Here is a 26,963-nt window from a genome sequence, read left to right on the forward strand (position 1 = left end):
TGTATTTTCTTCAGCTCATAACCCTAAAAAATAGGCAATTGAAGCATTTTTTTCTAATTTTCATTTAGAAGTTGAATTATCTACTTAAGAGAATCAACTTTATTATTTCTCATGATTATTATTCAAAGAATTACTCCAAAGCACTGAAAACAAGCCTCACGTTAGCCTCATTTCACCACAGAACAAACTGAAGTTGCAACACAAGGAACTTACTTTGACTACAAGAAAACTGTCCACTAAGCTGAAAATGTATAGAGGGCAGTTAAGAGATTTTCCTAAGCTGAATACAGTTTCCCTTTTAATTCCTCTAATGTATCAAGGAATGAATGGACAACAGTTATAACCACCAGAAAAATAATTAAAAGATCATGTGAAATGAGTCTAAAAGAAATCTTCAGGTCAATTGGATGGTGTTATTAATCTTTTCTAACTACTCTTTTAAAATAGTTTCATGTAAGCATGATTCTGTAAGGAAATTCTATGTCAGTGTTTAAAATAATTTCCAAACAAGTATGAAAAATAGTACTGTAGACTGAAAAGATGCTAGTTTTTCCATACTTGGGCAACAGAACATGTCATACTACCCTGCATGGAAAGCTCCAGTGCAAATTTAGGAAGCGTCATGTGTAATGCTTGAGACCTCTCTCTCAGAAGACAATGAACCAGTATTCAAATGCCAAACCTACTTATCCTTATTCATTTCTGTCTGATTTGAGTAAGTAACTTAGCTTTATCACATATAAAAATCTCTTTCTTATTATGCCTAAGTAAAGGTCCATCTAGTCAAGGCTATGGTTTTTCCTGTGGTCATGTATGGATGTGAGAGTTGGACTGTGAAGAAGGCTGAGTGCTGAAGAATTGATGCTTTTGAACTGTGGTGTTGGAGAAGACTCTTGAGAGTCCCTTGGACTGCAAGGAAATCCAACCAGTCCATTCTGAAGGAGATTGGCCTTGGGTGTTCTTTGGAAGGAATGATGCTGAAGCTGAAACTCCAGTACTTTGGCCACCTCATGCGAAGAGTTGACTCATTGGAAAAGACCCTGATGCTGGGAGGGATTGGGGGCAGGAGGAGAAGGGGACAACAGAGGATGAGATGGCTGGATGGCATCACCGACTCGATGGACATGAGTTTGAGTAAATTCCGGGAGTTGGTGATCGACAGGGAGGCCTAGCATGCTGCGATTCATGGGGTTGCAAAGAGTCAGACATGGCTGAGCGACTGAGCTGAACTAAAGACAATGAAGGGAAACACTGCATACAAGGCTGAAAAAGCTACATGTTCAGACTGATAATTTTTCCAGACCTGTGAGCACAGACTATCAAACTTCTGTGTATTACTTTAGCAAAGACCCAGAAAGTTGGATTCAGTGAGAAAGGAGAATACGGTTACCTGGAAAGACAGGCTTTGGTGACAGCATTGTGAAGGTTCTCGTTAGGGTACTGTGACAGCCGACGAGAAATCCTCAACAGCTGTCTGGTAGAAAGGGATGCCGCCAGTGACTGCGCCTACCAAAAGGCAAAGACAGGCTGGTGAGGAGTTACGTTTCAACTTGCTGAAAGTGCCTTTGGATGGGTATCATAGCAGAATTCATTATTCCTGAATGACAAGGGCAAACTTAACTATGTACTTACTGTTAATGAATTACAAATAAACAAAAACCAATTTACACTTAAAACATCCTTAAAGACAGCTTTAAAAAAAAATCCATGAAAAGTATTTATTAAATTTAATTAAAGTGCTGTGTATACATGTGTTTTTTGTTTTTTTCTTTTTTTCTGAGGAGGGGAAGGAGGTTGGATGGAGGAAAGATGTTACATTGTACAGACTGAACCTGACTTAAGGATAGCCCTTATGTACAACTGGGGCTTCCCCACTGGCTCAGTGGTAAGGTATCTGCCTGTAAAGCAGGAGACACAGTAGAAGGGGGATTGATCTCTAGGTCTGGAAGATCCCCTGGGGGAGGAAATTACAACCTACTCCAGTTTTCTTGCCTGAAAAGTCCCACGGGCAGAGGAACCTAACTGGCTACAGTCCATGGGTCACAAAGAGTGAGACAGGACTAAGCGAATGAACACACATACATTCATTTCCACTCCCACCATGCTTATACAAAGTGAAACTGTTAAGATAGCCAGAAAATGCTCTGAGCTTTAAGTAAATATCTGGCTTCTGAAATAGAGAAAAGGAGTTGTGGACACTTTAGGCTGCTGAGCACAGAGGTGTCAACCAGTTATTACCTGGGTGGCAGCTTACACTTGGGAAACCTTCTCGTACACTGTTAGAATAATTTTACTTTATATTCTTATTCTTCCACAAATCCCATTAAGAGAGCTGCTAGTAAAGAGCTCAGGACATTGTTAAGTACCAACAAACATTTGTGGACTTGAATTTGAAATTATCTTAGCAGACAGCATAATGCAATAGTAAAGTTTATAAGCTTTGGAGTCAGACAAATCAGTCTTCCATTTATTAGCTATGTGATTTTTGGCAAGTTACTTCATCTCTTCAGGCCCCAATTTCCTCATCTTTAAAATGATAAGAAAGCCCTCACTTTTAAGTGTTATGAGTATGAGGATTAAATTAGAAAATTATTCTAAAGCACTTAGCAGAGGTCAGACACATATGGGTGCCCAACAAACAGCAGCAATTATTATTCAAAGTCAGCCTCCTCAAAATGAAAAAAAAAAATCTAACAGGGAATTGGATCTACATGTTAGTAAAAATCTAATGCATCAGATTGTTACTGGCCTCATTCCTAACTTAGATCAGCAGCATTAGAAGATAGTAGTTTTCACTGAAAATCAAGAGGAGAACTTTTAAAGAAACTGGTCCTCTGGGGTGGGGGAGGGGTAGAAGAGGCCAGGGTGAAAATGTCACCAAGTTTTATCAGGGCAGTTAAGCGGCCCTGAGTCCCTGAGGAAAAGGAAAGGGGACTCTATCGAATTAACAAAGGACTCAGAACGAATGGTGGGAGGATGCTAAAACTACACTACACATTTGTTCCTTTTAACACTTTGCTTTGGGTCATCTCTGCACCTCCCAAGAAAGCAAAGAAAGAATTTATTGCTCCTTCCTTGTGTATTTCACAGCTCCATGAGATGCAGGTCTGTTGTTATTAGCATTATATTTCTGCTACAACTTGGATTAAACACTCCTTTGGGGACTAGGTTAGGAGCATGGCCACTATTTATGACATATCCTTTTCTCTATTAAAAAACACATTCTAAGTTTCAGCGACTTCATAAGCAAAACATTTGGTTCAGACTTGTTCAACAAATTTGCATTCTAGACACAGAGACAATATTTAAATATAAAAAACCATAAAGCGCAATTCAAAATAGCATATAATTTAATGCAAAAATAAGTGGAGCACTTGACAACTGCTATAGGGGCTTAAAAATGTTCAAGCGGGTAGGAGAAATGCTATGAACAAAGGGAGGAAAGCAACAAGAACAGAAATACATGCAGAATATAAGGAAAGCAACCCAGCTTTACTAGAGGGTCCTGCTGGAAAGTTTACTCCCAAATATCAAAGATCCATGAATTACGCTTAATGAGTTGGTGTTTCTTCTAAAGGCAACACGACTGTGCTATATGCAAAGCAGTAACATGGTTTTAGAAAGACTAACCTGGCAGTAATAGGCAAAGTAGTTGAAGGACAAAAAACTGAGGCAGGAATCAGAAAGGTACTTCAATTACTTACTATAAAGAGATAAAGTCCTATATAGTAAAGTTACTTGCAAGAAGATGGAAGTTGTTCAGCCGCTAAGTCGTGTCCGACTTTTTTTGGCGACCCCATGGACTGTAGCCCGTGAGGCTACTCTGTTCACGGGATTTTCCAGGCAAGAATACCGGAGTGGGTTGCCATTTCCCCCTCCAGGGTATCTTACTGACCCAGGGATGGAATCCAAGCCTCCTGCATTGGCAGGAGGATTCCTTCCTACTGAGCCACCTAGGAAGCCCAATAAGAAAGAAGAGAAGGGATTAAACAAATGTTTCAAAGGACTTGGCAAAGGATAGATATGAAACAGTAGGAAGAATTAAGGATAAGACTGTTTTAGCTAGTATGACTGAAGTGTCAGAAGTTAAATATGACTTAGCAATTCCCACTCAATACTTGAGACCATGAAAAATTCCTATTTTAATCATGGAAAATGTTTGACAAATGTCTCCAACCAGAGGATTCTATGACAAGAGTCCCATTAAACCACATGGTAACTTTCCAGGCTAAAATATTCTAGTCTAATTCCAAACATGACACTGAATTTGGGGATCGTATTTCATTCCAGTGATCAAGAAGGACTTCTCATGAGTTTGAAAAATACTGAGTTAGCTGATAATACCAAAATGCTTTACAATAATATCCAGTATTAAATCAGAAAGAAGCTTTAGGTTGAGCCACCTAAGTGTTGAATAAAGGGTTTGGCTGTTTCTGCTCTCACATTATTACCAACGAAAAATTGAGAATCTAATTTAAAAATCCTAATACCCTTAACATTTATCATATCAAATTTCTAACTGCAGTTTTATCTTCCAAAATAGGGTAAGGATATGAGCATATTGAACAGCACATCTCAAGGGTTTGTTGATTAACATGATTAAAATAGCAATTCAGCTTAGAAATATTAGAGGTTTAAGATAAAAAATTATTTAAAAAATAAATTCTTTTTTCCTCTTAAAGAATTATTTTTTACGAAAATGTATGTTCGCTGGGAGAGAAAATTCTAGGCACAACCTATTAATTAATAACTAATTAATTTATTCATGCATTCATCAAACATTTGTTAACTTTTCTACTATGTGCCAGGCACCAGGATGGCAGATAGTTGGTGCAAAAAAGATACTTTGACCTTCCTTTGTCTCCCTGAAAGCAGGAAGTAAACCACCCATGAAAAAATACCCTCCCTGTACCAGGAGGCTAGAAGGCATCCTTAGCACCAGAAATAGGGAATTTAGGGCTGAGAGGGTTATATTAACAAACCTTGTTTCTTTTTCACTAAATTACCACCCAAGCCCAAATGTCTTTGTATTGTCAATTCTTCACAATTTTATTGTTTCTTCGTCTAAAAGGTATAAAAGCTGCCTGCTTTGGTCACTTCTTTAAGTCTCAGATTTTTATGGGGCTCCTGCATCTACAAAATTAAATCTGTTGTTTTGCTCTTGTGAAACAGTCTCATGTCAATTTAATTCTTAGGCCACCCAAAGAACTTAAACAGGAAGAAGGGAAAAGTTTTCTCCCTTATATCATTCCAAACATAAACAGAATCAGAAATAGAGAATCAACCAGGAAAGAGAAGTTAGAAGCTAGAGATAAAGTTGTTGGCATCCACACAGAGGTGATACTTGAAGCCATAAGAATACATGAGACTGCTCAGCAGAGGAGACAGCGGAGAAGAGCCCAAAGCTCCAGGAACACCCAGGTACTCCTCTAGAGCTAAAACTTGTTTTCTGTGACACCAGCCAGGAGAAGCTGGAAGAAATGTTAAAATCACTGAAACAGTAACATATACACATAGGAGAAAGCATAGCAGAACGGATAAAAATATCAGCTTAAAAAATAGATTTTAAAGCACTGAACTCTAAGAATATAAAGCAGCAGCCTGTCAACAACAGAAAATTCCATGGAGAAAACCCAGACTTACTGTTGGATCCTGTGTCTCTCTGAGTTTGTGCGTAAATGACAACAATTTGTCCAAAGCTACCGGAGGCATATCTGGGACCTATTTTATGAGAGGATTAAGGAAAGAAAGAATAAATTGGGATATATGATCAAGGAACCAGAAATTATGGCTAGTTATCAAACAATATTAAAATTATGCTTTTATAAAGTCTCTGATTGTAGGTATCATGTTTAACCTGTGGATAAATTTGCTTATTCATCTTCTCAGGAAACACTTTTGCCTCTTTAAGAATCAGGTCAGGAAGATATGGCACATATATATAATCAGATGCTACTCAGCCATAAAAAAGACTAAAATAATGCCATTTGCAGCAACACGGATGCAATCAGAGAGTACCACACTAAGTGAAGTGAAGTCAGAGAGAGAAAGACAAATACCATATGCTATCACTTATATGGGGAATCTAAAATATGACACAAACAAACCTATCTATAAAAATAGAATCACAGACATAGAGAATAGACTGGAGCGGGGAGGAGGGAAGAGGGGCAGGGACGGGGAAGAGGGCGGAAGGGGTGAATCGGGAGTTCAGGATCAGCAAAGACAAACTGGTACATATAGAATGGGTAAACAACAAGTCCTACTGTACAGCCCAGAAAACTATATTCAACAGCCTGTGACAAACCAGAATAAAAAAGAGTATGAAAAAGAATGTATATAATACATACATTGGAGTCACTTTGCTGTACAACAGTGATTAATACAAAATCGTAAGTCAACTATACGTCAACTTAAAAAAAAAAAAGAGTCAGGTAAAACCAGGCCATTCTTCATTCACAATTCTATCACAAGGTTAAAACTGAAAGGAACCTCTAACCAATTAAAAACTGGCATATAGGACACCCATAAGAAACTTCTCATATATCACATCCATTTTTGTTAGCTTCAACTCTAATTCAGGCATTTTTCTTACGAAACCAAACTCCTTCATTTAGCAGCAACCTTACACCTATGTCTACTGAGAGACTTAATATATCCTTGTATAAAGGGAAGATGCTCAAACTGTCCATTTTTTCAAGGACTTTAAAACCTATAATAAACCATAATGGAAAAGAACATGAAAAAGAATGTATACATATACACACACATATGCATTTCTGAATCACTTTGCTGTATAGCAGAAACTAACACAACACTGTAAATCAACTGTATTTCAGTAAAATAAATATGAAAAAAATCCCCACATACCTGAGGGGCATGATCTACTTATCAATGAAATGTAAAGAACAATTGCCCGGAAACATACATTGACTGCTTTTAAGTACACTGAGTTTAATATGTATTTGAACTGATAATAAGAAAATTTTACTTAAACAATGACAAAATTAAAATTTTAATTTAAAAAGAGCAGAAGGAGATGTTAGAACAATGATTGGTATAACATGACAATTTCAGAAACAAACTGTTCATGGTTTCTCTGGGCATTTAAGTAACTGGAATTTTAAAAATTCAAAGCTCTATACCATATATACTTATTCATTCTTTAAATCAATCCTGTGATGTAATAAGTAGTATCATCCCCATCATCAGACAAAGAAAATATGGTTGAGTAATTTACCCAAGATCTAGAAGCTAATAAGTAGTGGATCTGACATTTAAAGGCAAGTTTTTTGACTTTAAAGTCTACACCCTTATCCACAACCATGCTCATAAGACCTAAAATTAAATAATTCATTCTAGTATTTCAAAGGGGATAAGTGCGTTCTACAATGATGGAAATATTCTTTATGCTATCAGCGTGCCATGGCCATTTGAAATAAGACTGAGCAACTGAATTTTTAAATTTGATTTAATGTGGCTAGTGCTACTACATTAAACAGTAAAGTCCCAGAATTCTAAAAGTGCTAAACACACTGCTTGGCTAAGGCAGACATCACAATAAGAGATTACAAACACTATAAGCCACTAGACAGCTAACCAGTTAAGTATAGGCTATCTTACAATCCCAAGGGGACCAGAAATACCTAGGATTTTTTACAAAACCTATGGAACTAAAGTATATTTGGCCTCCTCTTGTAGTTGGAGAAGGAAATGGCAGCCTACTCTAATATTCCTGCCTGGGAAATCCCACGGACAGAGGAGCCTTGTGGGCTTCAGTCAATGGGTTCAATGAAAGTTGGACATGACTTAGCAACTAAACCACCACCACCACCCCTTTTAGTAGGAGCTTTAAATAGTCACCTTTGGCTGAATCTAAAAGGAAAAAGAATCCCCAAACTGTCTCCACAGGAGGAAAATGGAGAGACAGCCCAAATGCCTGGTTCTTAAGATGGGGTCAGCATCAGCATTGCCTGAGTACTTCAGACAAGTAAATTCTCATTTCCATCCCAGAATCACTGGCTCGGCGATCTGTAAGTTAACAAGCCCTCCAGATGATCCTGAAAAGTGTTGACGTCTGAGAACCATTTTATAAGGAAATTTGGAAATAAACAGTGAGAAAAAGCCAAAAATATACAACTCTGCTCAAGCAGGTGTCAAAAATGCCTTAAAAAGAGAGTAACTGAAGGCAACAGGCTTGTGCTGGCCTCACTCTTACCATTTCCTTAATCACTTGGATTTCTTCACTTTTGACAAGTGGTTTCATGTAATGGAAAAAGAACATGGTTAAGAATTCTGGCCCCAGCCACTGCTGTGTTGTGCTTCCAATAACAGGGGGTTCTGCCAAGGCGATGATTCTGAAGGAGGGGTGAACAGGAAAAATCGATCTAAAAGGAAAAAAAAAATCTTTTTAAGCATAACCTTTTGTGTCAGAAATTAGGCCACAGTAGCTAAAACCTAGGCAATAATAAGACTATGGTACAGATAAAGCTATTACCCAAAGAACAAGCTTTGAAAAAACAAAGGTCAGGATATTCTAAAAACCTAAGATTAAAACAAAAGAAGAATTACCAAAGGTTAATATATGATGTACCATGTCAACTGATGAAACTCCATCGCTGGCATGAATCACTGTTTTGGAAAACATGAATCCATGTTTTGGATACGTTGTTGTACCTACAATAAATTTACTCCATAGTCTCTTGAAGAAAAAAGTGAAAGTGAAAGTCACTCAGTTGTGTTCAACTCTTTGTGACCCCATGGACAATACAGTCCATGGAATTCTCCAGACTAGATTACTGGAGTGGGTAGCCTTTCTCTTCTCCAGGGGATCTTCCCAACCCAGGGATTGAACCCAGGTCTCCCCCATTGCAGGCTGATTCTTTACCAGCTGAACCACAAGGGAAACCCAATAGTCCCTTGAAACATAACCCCAAACATTTCATATTCATTACACAGGTCCCCTGTCTTTGTTCAAAATCTCCTGTCTTGCAAGGAACTTCTATGTGAGTCATAGAAAGACCAAGAAGCATTACTCAGGATGAAGAGACTTTTTACAATGCAGAAAATTTAAGTAGCATAGGGAATCAGATTAAAATTCAAATTTGGATTAGCAATAAGAACACTTAGGTTTTTAAAAGGTGGAGAAAAGTGAACTTCTATGTAATTCACTCTTGTCATTTAATAGAAACAATGTGATTTTTACAGTGATCTCTTTGATAAATCCCTGTTAGGGAATCTGAAGATGTAAATATAAGATAAGATTTCCCATGGTTTATGAAATGAACTTGAGTAGTTTTAGAAGAAGGAGCTAGAAACCCTTTATCATGATCCAATCATGAGTAATATCAGTTTTTATCAATTCTCAAAACTGTAGTGCAAACAGACCTTTTGCGGGTTATATCATCCTTGCTGAGAAAGGAGAAATGAAACTCAAACACCTGCCAAGAGCTTCAGAAAAATGAAAATAAAGGGAGCGAAATGGGATTTCTTCATTGTCACCAACTACTATGATAGAACTCAACAGTTACGTGGTTGGGGAGCGAGAATATCAGGAGATAAGACGTGTGTAGAGAGAATCAGATAAATACTCGGAAGATTTCAGATCAGAAAAAGTCCCCCCAATACAACAGGAAGGTTCACTGAGTCCCTGACAGTATGATTTAGAATTTTAGAGGGCCACAGCATCATTTGTAAGCCAGGGAAAAGCAGTTTATAGGAATGGTCATATGAAACGTCTGGGTGAGTTCATAAAAGCTACTAAATACCATTTCATTTCGCTAGGTGGGGGCTGGCGGGGGGGGGGGGAGGAGATTTATTTATAGATATTCAAGCATAGTATGGGGATGATCTGTCCAAAGGCGTTGTACTAGGAAAAGAGAAAAGGATAACAACACAGATAACGACTTGAGAGTCCTAAGGACGGCACGATCACTCAGGATTGCTAGAAACTACAGTCACACAACAAAACCTGGGCAGAGAAAATTCTATGATCTGAGAAGAGAAGGTCATTCCATTTTCCACTTCTGTTAAGTGGTTTGCCACAGTCCGGAAAGTCTGCTTCAGGGCCCAGCAACAGACGTCGGATTCACCTTTGATCCTCTTCTCTCCTAGCCGGGACAAAAGAAGGTGGGAGAGACGGAGCCTGCTTATTTGTGCTTTGCTCAGATTTAAAGCTGCAGATGTAGTTTTCCACTCAAGATGGTGAGAGACACTAAATTAGGGAAAAAACAAAACCAAAATCCAACAAGCAAGGGGAATTTCAACTGCCATCCTTAAACCAACAGGAGAAGCAGCAAGTGCCACAGGTACACTGCAGATTCAGACCTAGAAGAACAACTAACATGAAGGCAAGCCAGGTTGGTTTTAACTTAAACACGGAGATGGTCATTGCTTATGAGGTACACTGTGGCTTGCTTTTTGGTATGGACTCTAGCAGGGCGGCTTCCCAGGTGGTGCTAGTGGTAAAGAACCCGCTTGCTGATGCAGGAGACGTAACAAATGTACTTCTATCCCTGGGTTGGGAAGAATCCCTGCAGTAGGAAATAGCAACAACCCACTCCAGTAGCCTTGCCGAGAAACCTCCACGGACAGAGAAGCCTGGTGGGCTACAGACCATAAGTATTAATATAAGCTGACTATAAAAACAGCCAACTGCTAAATAACAGGAAGAAAGGACCTGTTTGCTTGTCAAGTTCTCCACAAAGGCTTCCTTACATATAAACAGGCCATATGGAAAGTTATTTTCTGATGGTGTTACGTTCTCTGAGTCTGAAAGTTAGAGACCAGAGCACGCCTGAGGACGGGCCGTGTACTTCCAGATGTGATATGACAAGCATGCGTGTGTGCTAAGTCTCTTCAGTCATGACCGACTCTGTGTGATCTTGTGGACGACAGCCCACCAGGCTCCTCTGTCCATGTAGCTCTCCAGGCAAGAAGACTGGAGTGGATTTCCATGCCCTTCTATAGGGAATCTTCAAATCCAGGGATCAAACCCACGTCTCTTACATCTCCTGCATTGCAAGTGGGTTCTTTACCACTAGTGCTACGTGGGGAGCCCCGTGATCTGACATACTGGTGGGTAACAGAAACGCTGAAGAGGTAATAAATAATTGAGAATTAGGAAGCATGCACTATGAAAATTTAAAATCAAGGTTAACTTCAATGTTACTAGAATTTAATAACAAATAACAACTGAAACTAAAGATACAGATTAACTTCAGATGAACAGATACCATTTCATAAAGATTAAAAAACTTTAAAGCAGAAAGATCTTTTACAAAGGCTTAAAATATTGGGGCCAATATGTTTGTTTGGGGTCATAAGTAAAAGTTTTTAGAAAGTAAAGTACTTTCCAATGCTTCTCAGCAATAAAAAGGAAATGAATTATCGGTATACAACAACATGGAATATCTCAAAATAATTATGCTGAGAGGCCAGACCCAAAGAACACATACTGTGCAAATACGTTTATTTAAAGCTCTAGAAAAATGCATATAGAAAATTTTCTATAAAGAAAGCTGAGTGCCAAAGAATTGATGCTTTTGAACTGTGGTGTTGGAGAAAACTCTTGAGAATCCCTTGGACTGCAAGGAGCTCCAACCAGTCCATTCTAAAGGAAATCAGTCCTGAATATTCATTGGAAGGACTGAGACTGAAGCTGAAACTCCAATACTTTGGCCACCTGATGCAAAGAGTTGACTCATTTGAAAAGATCCTGATGCTGGGAAAGATTGAAGGCAGGAGGAGAAGGGGACGACAGAGGATGAGATGGTTGGATGGCCTCACCAACTCAGCGGACATGAGTCTGAGTAAACTCTAGGAGTTGGTGATGGACAAGGAGGCCTGGAGTGCTGCCATCCATGGGGTCACAAAGAGTTGGACACAACTGAGCGACTGAACTGAACTGAGAAAATGCACGTTATATAAACTATCAGGGAGCAGATTCCTGGGGTGAGAGAGGGTGGTGAGAAGGATTAAAAAGGGGTCTGAGAGCACTTTGGAGATCATGGAGGTATTTATTATCTTGATTGTGGTGACGGTTTCATAGGGATATAAAATATAAAAAATTATCAAACTGTACACTGTAAATATATAGATTTGTATATTTGAATTACAATGCTATTAATAAAACCAAAACTTCAATAAATTTCTATCTTCTGACAGAAATTATATGCTACATTTTTGTCAAATGTGTATGTTAAAGAACTTGAAACAATAACATAGAAGGTTTTTATAAAGATATTAATCATGAACTGGAAAAGGATTTTGTAACTGGCCTTTCACACTATAATACTAATGTTCCAACTCAGAACCTGGAGGTTATGCAGGTCTGTACACAGTCTGTATTTCCCCTGCTTTGCAATGTAGCAAAGCAAACTCCTACTTCGTCTTTATACCACACAATGTCTAGTGTGACAGATAAGTAAATAGTTAAATAGATAAATGTATTGCTGCTGTTAATAACCATCACTGCAAGAAACTTTTTGAAGACCTTTGTTGGCAAGGACAAAACAAAGGTAAGTGATAAGAAGTGAGAATAATGGTTTTTCATTAAGAGCAGAGCAGCTAGCCTAAATCTGGTCTTGAATGAGTTTTTGAGTGAAGGTGCATTGTTGTATCAAACATGTGATACATTTGTGTATAAAAAGACAAAAGCAACACATACAATAATAAGTAATAAGGCTTCCCTGGTGGCTCAGTGGTAAAGAATTCACCTGCAATGCAGGACGCTGCCTGCAATGCATTGGATCCCTGGGTCGGGAAGACCCCCTGGAGAAGGAAATGGTAACCCACTCCAGTATTCTTGCCTGGGAAACCCCATGGACAGAGAAGCCTGGCAGGTTACGGTCCATGGGGTGCAAAGAGTTGGACACAACTTCATGACTAAACCACCACCACCACAGACCCTTCATGAGCACAGAGTGTAGAACTTTTCCTAGACCATAAAAATGTTTAGGATTATTTTTCAAAATCAGAACTTGCTAACAGCACTTTGTTTTGAGAACCAAACACAGAGACTTGGGCATAAAATTCTGGATCTAACTTGAATTTTGTTAAAAATGTACACAGACTAATTTTCCAGCAAAGAGATCCTGAGGTTTCTAGGGGAAATAGGAGAGAATGCTCGATCCTAACTACCTTCAAACGTGAGTAAGAGTAAAATCTAACAGATTGAGGATTGTGTCCAATGTCCACTTACAGTCCATAAGTGATTAATAGAAACTGGAAGATTATAAACTGTCCTCAATGTTTAATCATAATCAATAAAAAATATTCAATAAAAATACAAAAACATTAGAGCATATATAATTACAACTGAGACTAGGCCTCCAATCTTTATTGCTTTCCTGAGATAACCAGAAGCCTATTTTTGGTAAAATAAACTTGGTAATTCATGGAGGTTCTCACCCACCCTCATCTAGGCTCTGACCAGCAGCAGGAAGGGACACATTTAGAAGCCTGTAGTATTTGTACTCCTCCTTTCCCCAAAGAAATTTTTCCCATCAAAGGAAATAGTTCTATTTTGGTCCTTACTTCCTGTGGGAAATGCTGGCATGGTGTCTGGTGAGTGTGGCCATCATGTTATTTCTAACCCCGATGTCCACAGTATCCCAGGTGTCCTGCACTAGAAGGAAAGTCTCTAACATTTCTTTAGCTATGTCATTAGCTGCAAAGAATACCTGCAGAGCACTACAGAAACGATTGAGGTATATGGTGAAATTAGAACACAAAGAAGGTCAGCAGAGGAGTGGAATATAATTGTAATGAAACTAGGTTTCATACTATGAAGTTGAAAGGCTTGGTAGCTCACTGCTAGTAGCTGATAATTATGAGACTCTATATTATCAGACTTGTCATTAAGAGCAAAGTAGTCTTAATTAGTAGGTTCATAAAAGAAAACATTGCTAACTCAGAAAGTTATCGAAAACTGGATGAAATTACCAAACTGTGAAAACTGGATGAACTCACTTTACCTTGAGTTTTCTAGAATTTGTTCTGGGTTAAGATTTATTCGTGATTCCAAAACATTTACTAAGTGTTCTACTATGTATCAGATACTGTGACATTTGAAACAAACAGATGAAGTATAGGGCATTAGAGGGCCCGGACAACATTAAAGTCCTCGGTTCCAGTTTTTTCCTAAGACCCAAGTGCATCCTCTCCCTTCCTTTGAACACGTGATACCACCAAATTCCTTTCTGTGACAATTTAAGGTTGTTCTTTTGTTGCTGTTACTTGTAACTGAAGGATTCCTGCTGAACACAAATATGAAAATTGTTCCTATCTGAAAGCCGAAATGTATCTAAATTTACCAAACTGGGTCTAGAAGCAAAGTAGCCTAAATCTGACTTCCTTTCACTCTACCTTTGATCATTTTCTCTATCTCAAATTCCCCACAAGGAAACAAAGTATTAATAGCTGAGTTTATTTAAAGATGAAGAGAAATAATAATCACTTAGCTGCACCTCAGCCCTATGCTTAGGTATGGAATGAAAGGATAGAAGACTTGAGTTATGAGTTTCTAATTCATAGTTCAGATGCTAATGCCAAGAGCGACATTAGATACGGACAGAACACAGGGTCAATTCAAGCTATTTGTCAAGTAATATGACAATGGGTCATATTACTTACAAGAACAACTCATGAAACAAATTAATTTTCTCACAGGACACACATTTCCCACTTTTCATGCTATGGTATGTTCTTTCAGTGGAGCTGCCCACACTCAACCAAATGAAAACAGCCTGGACAGATACAGTCAAGTGGCTGAAAGGAAGAATCTAATCTACTATAACCCTAAAGGACAACATATTTATTCTAAGAAAACAGTGTGTTTCTCTGGTTAAAAAAAAATGAGGAACACTGTTAAGGAAAGGAACCAGGCTGTCAACTGGCAGAAATACTTTGGACAAAGAGGAGAATTCATTTTGAGACAACCCGCCTCTGAAAAGTTAATAAAGTCCTGATAAATTCATAGAATGTAAGAGAAAGAAAGAGAAGTTCAGCCCAGGAGGCTCAATACCTAACTGATGATATATACAGAAGAGACACCAGCGGAAACTGGAGCGTGGGAGTGGAGAGGGATGACGTGTAGGCTGCGCGTATGGAGAGCAAGAAGTCCAAATCAGGGCGAGTCCTAACACGCCACGGGAGAAGGATGAAATGGACAGAAGATGAAACTGATAGGATACCTGATGTGCCTGAATGTGCTGAGAGGAGATACAGACAACAGGCAAAGTGCCTCTACAAATTTAAGAGGATAGAAATTATATCAAGCGTTTTTTCCAAACACAACAGTGTGAAACTAGAATCAATTATATGAAGAGAAACAGGGTCTTCCCTGGTGGCGCAGGGAAGTAGAAGTGGTTAAGAATCTGGCTGCCAATGCAGGGAACACGGGTTCCACCCCTGGTCTGGGAAGACTGCACCTGCCACGGGGCAACTAAGCCCGTGCTCCACAACAAGAGAAGCCACCTCAACGAGAAGTCTCTGCACTGCCAACTAGAGGGCAGGCCCTGCTCTGTGCAACTAGAGAAAGTCCACGCACAGCAACAAAGACCCACTACAGCTATAAACTAATTAACTGAAAAAAGAAATGGGAAAACACAAACACGTGGATACTAACCAACATGCTGCTAAAAAAAAACCCCATGGGTCAATAAAGAAACTGAAGACGAAACCAGACAATATCTCAAGACAAACTGAAAATAAAAACACAGCTTTCTGACATCTATATGAGACAGCAAAAGCAGTTCTAAGAGGGAAGTTCATAGCAACACAGCCCACCCCAAGAAACAGGAAAATTCTCAAACCTAAGTTACCATCTAACAGCATTAGAAGAAGAACAAAAGCCCAAAGTCAGCAGAAGGAAAGGGAAAAAAAATCAGAGAGAGAACAAGCAGACACCAAAAAATAATTGAAAAGATCTATGAAACCGAGAGCAGTCTTTTTTTCCTTAATGATAAACAAAATGGATAAGCCTTTAGTCAGACTCATCTAGGGGGAAAAAAAAAAGAGGACCCGAATAAGCAAAATAAGCAATGAAAGAGAAGTTACAACCAATATCGCAGAGGCTAAAAAAACATAAGAGAGTATTGTGAACAGTTACATGCCAACAAATTCGGTAACTAGAATAAACAGATGAATTTCTAGACAGATACTATCTTCCCAGACTGAATCAGGAAGAAACAGACACTCTGAACAGACTGATCACTAGTAGTGAAATTGAATTAGTATTCAAAACACTCCCATGCAAGTCCAAGATCAGATGGCTTCACAGGGAAATTCTATCAAAAGAAGGGCTAATAACTATTCTTTTCTAACTACTCCAAAAAATTAAAGATAAGGGAACACAAATTTTTTCTACAAGGCCATCACTACCCTTATAGCAAAACCAAACTAAGACAGTACAAAAAAAAGAATATCAGATGCTAAAATAAATGCAAAAATTATTGACAAAATAATAACAAACCAAATTCAATAGAGAAGAATGTGAATATAGATGCAAAATTTTTTGACAAAATAATAATAAACCAAGTTCAACAATATATAAACAGGATTATATACCATTATCAAGAAGGATTTATTTCAGGGCTGCAAGGATGATTAAATATCCACAAATCAATCAATGTGATATATTACATCAAGAAAAATAAGGTTAGAAATCACATGATCATCTTAATAGATGCAGGAAAAGTACTTGACAAAATTCAACATCCATGTATGATAAAAAAAAAAACTCTCATCAAAACTGGTATAGAGGAGACATATCTCAACATAATAAAGGCCATTTATGACAACCCAGAGCAAACATTAACAAAACAAAAAGGCAACCTATGGAATGGGAGAAGGTATTTGCAAATGATATGTCTGATTAGGGATTAATATCCACAATACACAAACAGTTCATACAGCTTAATACCAAACGAAACCAAACCAAGTAACCTGACTGAAAAATGGCAGAAGTTGTGAGTAAGTATTTTTCCAAACAAGTTTTACAGATGGCCAAAAGGTACCTGAAAAGAATGTTCAGCATAGCTAATCGTTAGAGAAATGGAAATCGGAACTACAGTGACATACCCTCTCACACCTGTCTCACTGGCTATCACCAAAAAGACCACAGGCAACAAATGTTGCTGAGGATGTGGAGAAGAGGGAACCCTGGTACACTGTTGGTGGGATGTAAATTGGGGTTGCCTCTATGGAAAGCCATATGGAGGTTCCTAAAAAAAAAAAAAAAGGCAAGCTAAAAATGGAACTACCACACGATCCAGCAATTCGACTCCTAAGTATATAATCCAAGAAAATGGAAACACTAATTTGAAGAGATACATGGACCTCAATGTTCACAGCAACATTAATTACAGTAGACGCAATATGGAAACAACCTAAGCGCTCATCAACAGATGAATGGATACAGAAGCTGTGGCACACACATACTGGAATATTATTCCATGTAAAAAGAATGGAACACTGCCATGTGCAGCAATGTGACTGAATCTAGAGAATATTATGCTAGGTGCAGTAAGTTAGACAAAGACACATGGCTGTATGTTTTCACTTGTGGAATCTAAAACAAACAAACGAAACAAGAGAACAGACGAATACAACAGATACAGGGAACAAACTAGTAGTTACCAGCCGGGAGAGAAGTGGAGAGGAGCAAGACAGAAATGGAAGATTAAGATGTACAAACTACTATGTATAAAATAAGTTACAAAGATACATCGTACAGCACAGGGAATATAGCCAATAGTTTATAATAACTTTACATGGAGCAGAATCTGTGGAAATATTGAATCACTAAGTTGTACACCTGAAAATAATATTACAAATCAACTACAGTTCAATTAACACACACACACACAAATATTTGTATAATAACTGGATACTTTCTTGGATTATATACTAGTTGTCTTAAAAATAAAAAGTCAAGCCAAATTGGAACACTTATTTTTTTGGTGCAAATAAAGTATAAACTTATAGTTGTCAACTCTTTAAAGAAACTCACCTTCACTAATAAGTTTCTGTGAGGTAACAAGAGATCCAATCACAATCCTAAAGGAAATCAGTCCTGAATATTCATGGAAAGGACTGATGCTGAAGCTGAAACTCCAATACTTGCGCCACCTGATGCAAAGAGCTGACTCTGATGCTGGGCAAGATTGAGGGCAGGAAGAGAAGGGGATGACAGAGGATGAGATGGTTGGATGGCATCACCAACTCAATGGACATGACTCTGAGTAAGCTCCAAGAGCTGGTGATGGACAGGGAAGCCTGGCGTGCTGTAGTCCATGGGGTTGCAAAGAATTGGACATGACTGAGCGACTGAACTGAACTCAATAAGAAAAAAGAAAAGAAAGTCACTTCTTTATCTGGGTTCCCATAGCATTATGTAGACATCTTTATTGTAATATTTTAAAGCTGCATTTTAATTTTTTATTTTTATGTCTGCCATTCTTCATATGTAGGCAAATACTAACTTTAGGAAAAACAGAACATATGTAAAAAGAGAAAAATAACGATAGTCTACTGAATGAGTCAGCAGTGTACGGTCCCTGTGCCATCACAATAATGCAAACACTGAATGAAGTTCCAAACGAAACTATTACCTAATATTTAGGAAGAACGGCAGATAGGAGGTATGCACGTGCAGTGGGAAGAAGGATGGCGGAAGAGACCTAAACTGTAATTTTCCATGGAAGGAAATCAACGGGCAGTGCCCAACACTGAAAAACAAATCAAGCAATGTCAATAAAAGTTTACTATTTAGTGACATGGAGGTAAGTATCCAAAGAAACAGCTCAGAGTTGCAAGTGGTAGTCTCTGAGGAAGAAGCAACAGGGAAGTGTCCCAGGACACAGAACAGAGGACCAGTATTTTTCCAGAAAAGCTTTGAAAAACTCCCTGGCTCAAGTTTTATGCATATTTAACGATAATTTTAAAAAAAAAACTTAAACAAAAATTTTAAAAATAAGTGAAGGAAGTAAGCAGTGCTATGATCTGTCTCCACTGGTTTCAGAGTCACTTCTGGAGACAGAACCGAGCCTGGTTTCATTCACGGGAATGATGAAAATCAAGAGTGATGAAGACAGGACGCTTTGGCAAAGAAGCACTATCAACCAGGCTGAGTCAAATCCTGAATGTGAAGCCTGGGGCCACTTCGTTCCTGAGAGTGTGTTCATTTGTAAAACTGCTTGTGACCATGAGGGAGAACTTGGGTTCCTTCCATGGAAAAGGGCTGCCGTTTCCTGGACGTTTGGCGAGCAGACAATGCCCCTCAAGTCCTGAGGGAAACCAACGGGCAGCCCTGCTGGGAGCTGTGGCCCAGCTGCTCTGATTCGTCTCCCTGAAAATGCAACCGCTCCCTGATAGGTGAGTCACAGGCAAATAAGGTACAGTAGTTGAATGTCATAAGCCCAAGGTATGATATGAGAGGGCTCTTTATAATTTGCCTCCCTAAACACTCAACCAAACCACTTACTGAGCTAGAAGGATCTGAGGATAGGCAATAGCCGTGTTAGTTCACAGTTCAGTCTCCCAGTCGTGTCCAACTCTTTGCGACCCCATGAATCGCAGCACGCCAGGCCTCCCTGTCCATCACCATCTCCCGGAGTTCACTCAGACTCACGTCCATCGAGTCCGTGATGCCATCCAGCCATCTCATCCTCTGTCATCCCCTTCTCCTCCTGCCCCTAATCCCTCCAAGCATCAGAGTCTTTTCCAGTGAGTCAACTCTTCGCATGAGGTAGCCAAAGTACTGGAGTTTCAGCTTTAGCATCATTCCCTCCAAAGAAATCCCACGGTTGATCTCCTTCAGAAGGGACTGGTTGGATCTCCTTGCAGTCCAAGGGACTCTCAAGAGTCTTCTCCAACACCACAGTTCAAAGGCATCAATTCTTCGGCGCTCAGCCTTCTTCACAGTCCAACTCTCACATTCATACATGACCACAGGAAAAACCATAGCCTTGACTAGATGGACCTTAGTCGGCAAAGTAATGTCTCTGCTTTTGAATATACTATTTAGGTTGGTCATAACTTTTCTTCCAAGGAGTAAGCATCTTTTAATTTCATGGCTGCAGTCACCATCTGCAGTGATTTTGGAGCCCAAAAAAATAAAGCCTGACACTGTTTCCACTGTTTCCCCATCTATTTCCTATGAAGTGATGGGACCGGATGCCATGATCTTCATTTTCTGAATGTTGAGCTTTAAGCCAACTTTTTCGCTCTCCACTTTCACTTTCATCAAGAGGCTTTTTAGTTCCTCTTCACTTTCTGCCATAAGGGTGGTGTCGTCTGCATATCTGAGGTTATTGATATTTCTCCCAGCAATCTTGATTCTAGCTTGTGTTTCTTCCAGTCCAGGGTTTCTCATGATGTACTCTGCATATAAGTTAAATAAGCAGGGTGACAATATACAGCTTTGACGTACTCCTTTTCCGATTTGGAACCAGTCTGATGTTCCATGTCCAGTTCTAACTGTTGCTTCCTGACCTGCATACAGATTTCTCAAGAGGCAGGTCAGGTGGTCTGGTATTCCCATCTCTTTTGGAATTTTCCACAGTTCATTGTGATCCACATAGTCAAAGGCTTTGGCATAGTCAATAAAGCAGAAATAGATGGTTTTCTGAAACTCTCTTGCTTTTTCCATGATCCAGTGGATGTTGGCAATTTGATCTCTGGTTCCTCTGCCTTTTCTAAAACCAGCTTGAACATCAGGGAGTTCACGGTTCATGTATTGCTGAAGCCTGGCTTAGAGAATTTTTAGCATTACTTTACTAGTGTGTGAGATGGGTGCAATTGTGCAGTAGCTTGAGCATTCTTTGGCATTGCCTTTCTTTGGAATTGGAATGAAAACTGACCTTTTCCAGTCCTGTGGCCACTGCTGAGTTTTCCAAATTTGCTGGCATATTGAGTGCAGCACTTTCACAGCATCATCTTTCAGGATTTGAAACAGCTCAACTGGAATTCCATCACCTCCACTAGCTTTGTTCATAGTGATGCTTTTTAAGGCCCACTTGACTTCACATTCTAAGATGTCTGGCTCTAGATTAGTGATCACATCATCATGATTATCTGGGTCATGAAGATATTTTTTGTACAGTTCTTCTGTGTATTCTTGCCACCTCTTCTTAATATCTTCTGCTTCTCTTAGGTCCATACCATTTCTGTCCTTTATTGAGCCCATCTTTGCATGAAATGTTCCCTTGGTATCTCTAATTTTCTTGGAGAGATCTCTAGTCTTTCCCATTCTGTTCTTTTCCTCTATTTCTATGCACTGATCACTGAAGAAGGCTTTCTTATCTCTTCTTGCTATTCTTTGGAACTCTGCATTCAGGTGCTTATATCTTTACTTTTCTCCTTTGCTTTTCTCCTCTCTTCTTTTCACAGCTATTTGTAAGGCCTCCCCAGACAGCCATTTTGCTTTTTTGCATTTCTTTTCCATGGGAATGGGCTTGATCCCTGTCTCCTGTACAATGTCACAAACCTCATTCCATACTTCATCAGGCACTCTATCTATCAGATCTAGGCCCTTAAATCTATTTCTCACTTCCACTGTATAATCATAAGGAATTTGATTTAGGTCATACCTGAATGGTCTTGAGGTTCAAGCGAATTTTTACAGAGATAATAAGATTAAATATTTTCTGTCTAAGAAAAAATTCCAAGGATAAAACATAAACAAAATAAGAAACACACATAATTAGCATTTGCTGGATTTCATTGTTTTAAATATGGCAGCAAGTTCTTTAGGGGAAGGAGTGGCTTCAATCAAGTAAGATTCAATTAAGTGACTGGGAATTCCCCAAAGTACTAATAATAATCTCTAATTATGTGAAGATATCCACGGAAATGTAATGAGGCAGAAAATTACTTATAATTGCTAGATCTCTTCTAAAGGAAAGCACAGTAGGCAGCTGAAAGAAATATTTTCTTTGAAACTTCTTAATTTGAAGATTTTAGGGCACTAGGCATAACTCTGGGTATAGCGGGGAGCAGGCTGGCCCTCAAAATCAGCGGGGACAGCCAATCTCATCTACAAACAATAAATGCTGGTAAGGATGTGGACAAAAGGAAACCCTCTACACTGTTGCTGAGAATGTACACTGATACAGCCATACGGGGAGCAGTACAAAGATTCCTTAAAAAACTGGGAATAAATCTACCATATGACCCAGCAACCCCACGACTGGGCACATGCCCTGAGAAAGCCACAATTCTAAAAGACACATGTACCCCAACGTTGACTGCAGCTCTATCTACAACAGCCAAGACATGGAAACAACCCCAGGTGTCCATCTACAGATGAATGGACAAAGAAGACGTGGTACATATATACAGTGGAATGTTACTCAGCTATAAAAAAGAAGCAAATTTGAGCCAGTTCCAGTGAGGTGGATGAACCTATAGCCTATTACACAGACTGAAGTCACAAAGAGAGAAACAAATATCGTGTACTAACGCACATACATGAAATCTAGAAAAATGGTATTGATGAACCTATTTGCAGGGAAGGAATGCAGATGCAGATGTATAGGTGAATTGGTGGACACAGTGGGGCAAGGAGAGAATGGGATGAATGGAGAAAGTAGCATCAATATACATCCACTACCACGTGTAAAATAGATAGCCGGTGAGAAGTTGCTATGTAATACAGGGAGCCCAGTCTGGTGCTCTGTGATGACCTAGATGGGTGGGATGAGGGTTGAGTGGGAGGGAGGCTTAAAAGAGAGGGCATATGTGTATCATTATGGCTGATTCAGACTTCCCTGGTGGCTCAAATGGTAAAGTGTCAGCCTACAATGTGGAATCCCTGGGTTGGGAAGATCCCCTGGAGAAGGGAATGGCAACCCACTCCAGTACTCTTGCCTGGAAAATCCCGTGAATGGAGGAGCGTGGTAGGTTATACAGTCCAAGGGGATGCAAAGAGTTGGACACGACTGAGCGACTTCACTTCACTTCTTCATGGCTGGTTCACACTGTTGTACAGCAGAAACCAACATAACATTTGAAAGCAATGTTCCTCCAATTAAAAAATAAATTTAAAAGAATTTTCAAACCCATAGGAAATTTGAAAGAATAGAATGTGAACACCCAAATATCCTTCACCTACATTTCACCAATTGTTAAGACTTCACCGCTTTGTGTTCTTGCTCTCCCTTGCTCTTTGTTTCTGTGTGGTACATTTAAATCCATTCATCACATCTTTTTTACCCTGAAACGTTTGGAAATAACTTGAAGGCATCTTTTTACATTATCCCTTAGATACTTCAGAATATGGGTCCTAGGAATAGAAATGTTCTCCTTTGTAAAAAAAATCAATAAACAGAAAACTCAATTAAGAAGTCAGGAAGCCAGAAGGGGGAGCTCTCACGCCCTGTGACAGACAATAGCAGGGTCAACAGGAAGAAGAAAACCTACCTTTTCTTGCCTGGCAAGAGCTCAGCCAATGAAAGACTGTTGGGCTGCTGGGAATAGAATGAAAAGACACTACACTTCCAACCCTCAATTCCACCAATGGACTCTGATCATTATAGCTCTTCCGACTTTCTTTTTCCCTTTTAGATGAGTCCTTCCTCCTCTTCTTGTTGCATAAGGACTTGCACGTGGCTCCCCATAGCTAGAGACCCCTTAAATAAACCCATTTTTGTTGGAGAAACAACTGGAGGCCTGTTTGTTTTAGGTTAACACCTTCATAAACACAATACCATTATGAAACCTAAGAAAACTGACATTAATTCAATAACATGTAAACGTTTTCAATTGTCCCAAAATGTCTTTCATAGCTATTTTCACTTGATTTCCTGACCCAGGATCCAATACATTGAATTTGGTTGCCACAGTTCTGGAAGAAATGTTTAAATAAGACACAAAGGGCACTCCTGCATCAGGTGACAAACCCCAAAAGTAACTGATCACTTTCTTCGAGGGTAGGCACAGCTAAGTGTGAGACCCTTTTTGTTTTTTTCCAAAATGATACAAAATTTGGGGCCAAAATTGAACTGCTCGGACAACAGAAGAGGAATTATTTTCTTAAAGCTAATGCTCTCAGAAAATGTTCAAACACTTCCATAAAAGTAAGCTGAAAGTACAGAGTACATGTGTTAGCTGCTAAGTCGTGTCCAACTCTTTGCAGCCCCCCTGCCAGGCTCCTCTGCACATGGGATTCTCCAGGCAAGACTACTGGAGTGGGTTGCCATTTCCTTCTCCAGGGGATCTTCCTGACCCAGGGATCAAACCTGGGTCTCCTGCATTGGAGGCAGATTCTTTACTTCTGAGCCTCTAGGGAAGCCCTACAGAGTACATCTTGGAGAGCAAACTCAAGTTTTAAAAAGTGTGCATATAAGATCTTGTCTAGGACACCAAATTATTAAGCCGTTCAAAGTGATCTTGGTTTGAGCCTAGGTTTAGAAGAATAATTTTTTAAGACATGCTCTTGACAAGAAGAATAAGAGTAGTATACCCCGATTACCTCTGCTGTAGCTGCTCATCAGAGACTTGCAGCTCCTCCTTCAAGCGCGTGTACCTATCCTCTCTCAGCAGCCTGGAGCCGTCATAGAGGCTTAGCTCCCGATCATGGATCAGCCTAATGGACAGCAGAAGGCCAGGAAACAAATGAATCAGTTTAAATGTTGAAGCTATTAGAGGTAGAATCAGTCAGGTAACATTTTAGTCATTTCTATTATTACTGACAATTGAGTCTAACTATTTTGTTAGACTCAAAATGCACTTTTTGATATTTTAAGTTGGCTAGTGCTGTTATACTTGGCAAAAACAGTCGGTTTCTGTACTGGAGGGCAGTAGTCACGGTTACTAGATGTGAACAGGGAGGACGAGGAGGAGGAGAAGGAGCTGGAAAGGGGAAGGAGGAGGGAAATGAAAAGCAAAAGCTGAATGAGTGATTCAGGATAACCACGAGGTCAATATTAATGAACGAGCAATTGGCACATACTCCCTTGAGTCTAAGGTAACACTTTAAGGCATAGTATTATCAAAATAGTTCTATCTTTGCCATTAGGATTTAGAATGTCTAAAATCTTCACAAGGAAATAACTAGTGCTATTTCAGATACCAGCTGTGACGGAACCTAGCCATCCACAGCTCAAACAGCATTGTCTTCCAGATGCTGCAGAGCTTAAAGAGTGCTGTTCTAGATCCTACACCAGCCACTAAGGTTTCCTGATGTCCGCTGTGCAACTGCCCCATAGACTTCCGCTCAGTGAACCCTGAGGAGAGGGGAGACTGCACACTGCAGAGGTCAGCAACTTGGGCACTCAGGCGTGGTTCAAGTCCCAGCCCTGTGCCTTATCCGTTGAATGACGGGGAGGGAGAGAACTGACCCACTGGTCTAAAATTTTATCTTGTATAAAACTAGGGCAGTAACACCAACCACACAGTATTGCTGTGAAAATTAAATAGCTAATGTAAGGCAGATGCTGAACATAGTTGTTCTCAATCTTAGCTGCACAGTAGAATCTACTAGGAGGAGGTTAAAAACACCAATGTTCAGGTCTCACCCTGGATCAATTACCTCAGAATTTGAGGAGGTGGAGACCAGGCATCAGTCATTTCTAAGCCTCACTCCCATAAGGAGATTTCACAGCTGAGACTCTGAGAAACCCTGGCTTAGCACAAGGCCTCGCACAGATTAAGAACTCAATGGTAGCTGCTGCTGCTGTTACTACTACTTGGCCACATGGGCCGAGAAAGAACTAATAAAAGGAGGCAGCAGGCACTATTTCATTTGTGTTTGCATTTGTGTGTTTAGAAGAGGGGAAAACTGTAAATATATGGAATGTTTATGATAAATCACTGGAAGGTTGTGGTTATGACTTTTAAATGTTCTCAAACTGAATCAGGATTAACAGTGTTTTTAGAATCTTTAATTATACTCGGTACCTGCATCTCATCAAGGACAAAAAAATAACTTTGACTACTTAGTTGGGGAACTGGATTATTTCTTTCCAAGCAAGTTAAAATTTAGAGTTAAAAGTTACAAACAAGTAATAAAATCAAGATGTAACAAACAAACAAAAATAGTATCGTTAATCTCCCAAAGTGGCACAAGATGGGACTATTTTCCATGAAATTTACACACGAAGTCTTAACATTAAAGAGAACTTAACTATGAATGGGTGGATATTTGCCCCACCTAAGCTGAAATAAGAAACACAGTTGACACAATTGTTGAAGTCTATAAACACAAAGTGAACATTAGCCTATATAAAATATAACCAAAGAGCCATTATACATTTTACATAAGGAACTATATTTTCTCTCTCAAAAACAAATTCCAAGGATGTAGATCTAGGCCTGAAAAAGGAGTTTGTAAACAGTGAAGCTTTGACTCTGACATACTATAGAAACTTCAGTTGTGACTCACTGCCTAGATCAATCAACATACATATAAAGTCTCAACAATACTACTGAAAAATTTGCCTTTTTCAGCTCCTACACAGAGAATTTTGCTATGGCACTGGCTTTTCCCATTACTCGAAGTTCTACTCTACTGTGTTTACGACAATAAACACATCTGCTGTTATATTTGGATATAGAATTATAAATTCCTTGAGAATTATGTAATCCAGTTTAAATTAGAAGATTGAGAAAGCTCCACGTCTACTGTTTGCGTGGTGTGCTTCTGTGACCCATAACCAACCTCTGTAACACGGCAAGCGTCCCGGCATTGACTCTGTGAATGCCGTCCAGGAGAACCAGCTTTCCTTCCAGAGCAGCATTTACCAGGGGCGAGGACCGCCAGGCAGTGTCTCCATTTGGAAGCGTGTACCTCTGCTGTAGCAGATCACGCGCTGTCATATCCTGAAACCAGTCCCAACACCCACCAGAGAAAATAACAGAATTAATTTTTAAGACATGGACAATAGCTTACTTAGCCTTAGAGTTACCTCTCTCTGAACGTAATATTCCATACAGCACCTGGGAAGTCATCTTCTCCAATC

At 39.4% G+C, this 26,963-nt stretch overlaps 1 protein-coding gene across 1 annotated transcript in view; it reads right to left on the reverse strand.

Moving 5' to 3' along the window:
- VWA8 (von Willebrand factor A domain containing 8) overlaps positions 1-26,963 on the reverse strand; it is a 382,159-nt gene that overhangs the window by 257,663 nt on the left and 97,533 nt on the right. The window contains exons 13-17 of the mRNA XM_068984307.1: positions 26,663-26,823; positions 24,476-24,589; positions 8,219-8,387; positions 5,644-5,721; positions 1,391-1,506 (exon numbers count right to left, since the gene is read on the reverse strand). Coding sequence (XP_068840408.1) covers positions 1,391-1,506; positions 5,644-5,721; positions 8,219-8,387; positions 24,476-24,589; positions 26,663-26,823 — 638 coding nt within the window. The remainder of the gene's footprint in view (positions 1-1,390; positions 1,507-5,643; positions 5,722-8,218; positions 8,388-24,475; positions 24,590-26,662; positions 26,824-26,963) is intronic.

The sequence above is a fragment of the Capricornis sumatraensis genome, chromosome 12 (genome assembly GCF_032405125.1).
Source record: "Capricornis sumatraensis isolate serow.1 chromosome 12, serow.2, whole genome shotgun sequence".
NCBI lineage: Eukaryota > Metazoa > Chordata > Mammalia > Artiodactyla > Bovidae > Capricornis > Capricornis sumatraensis.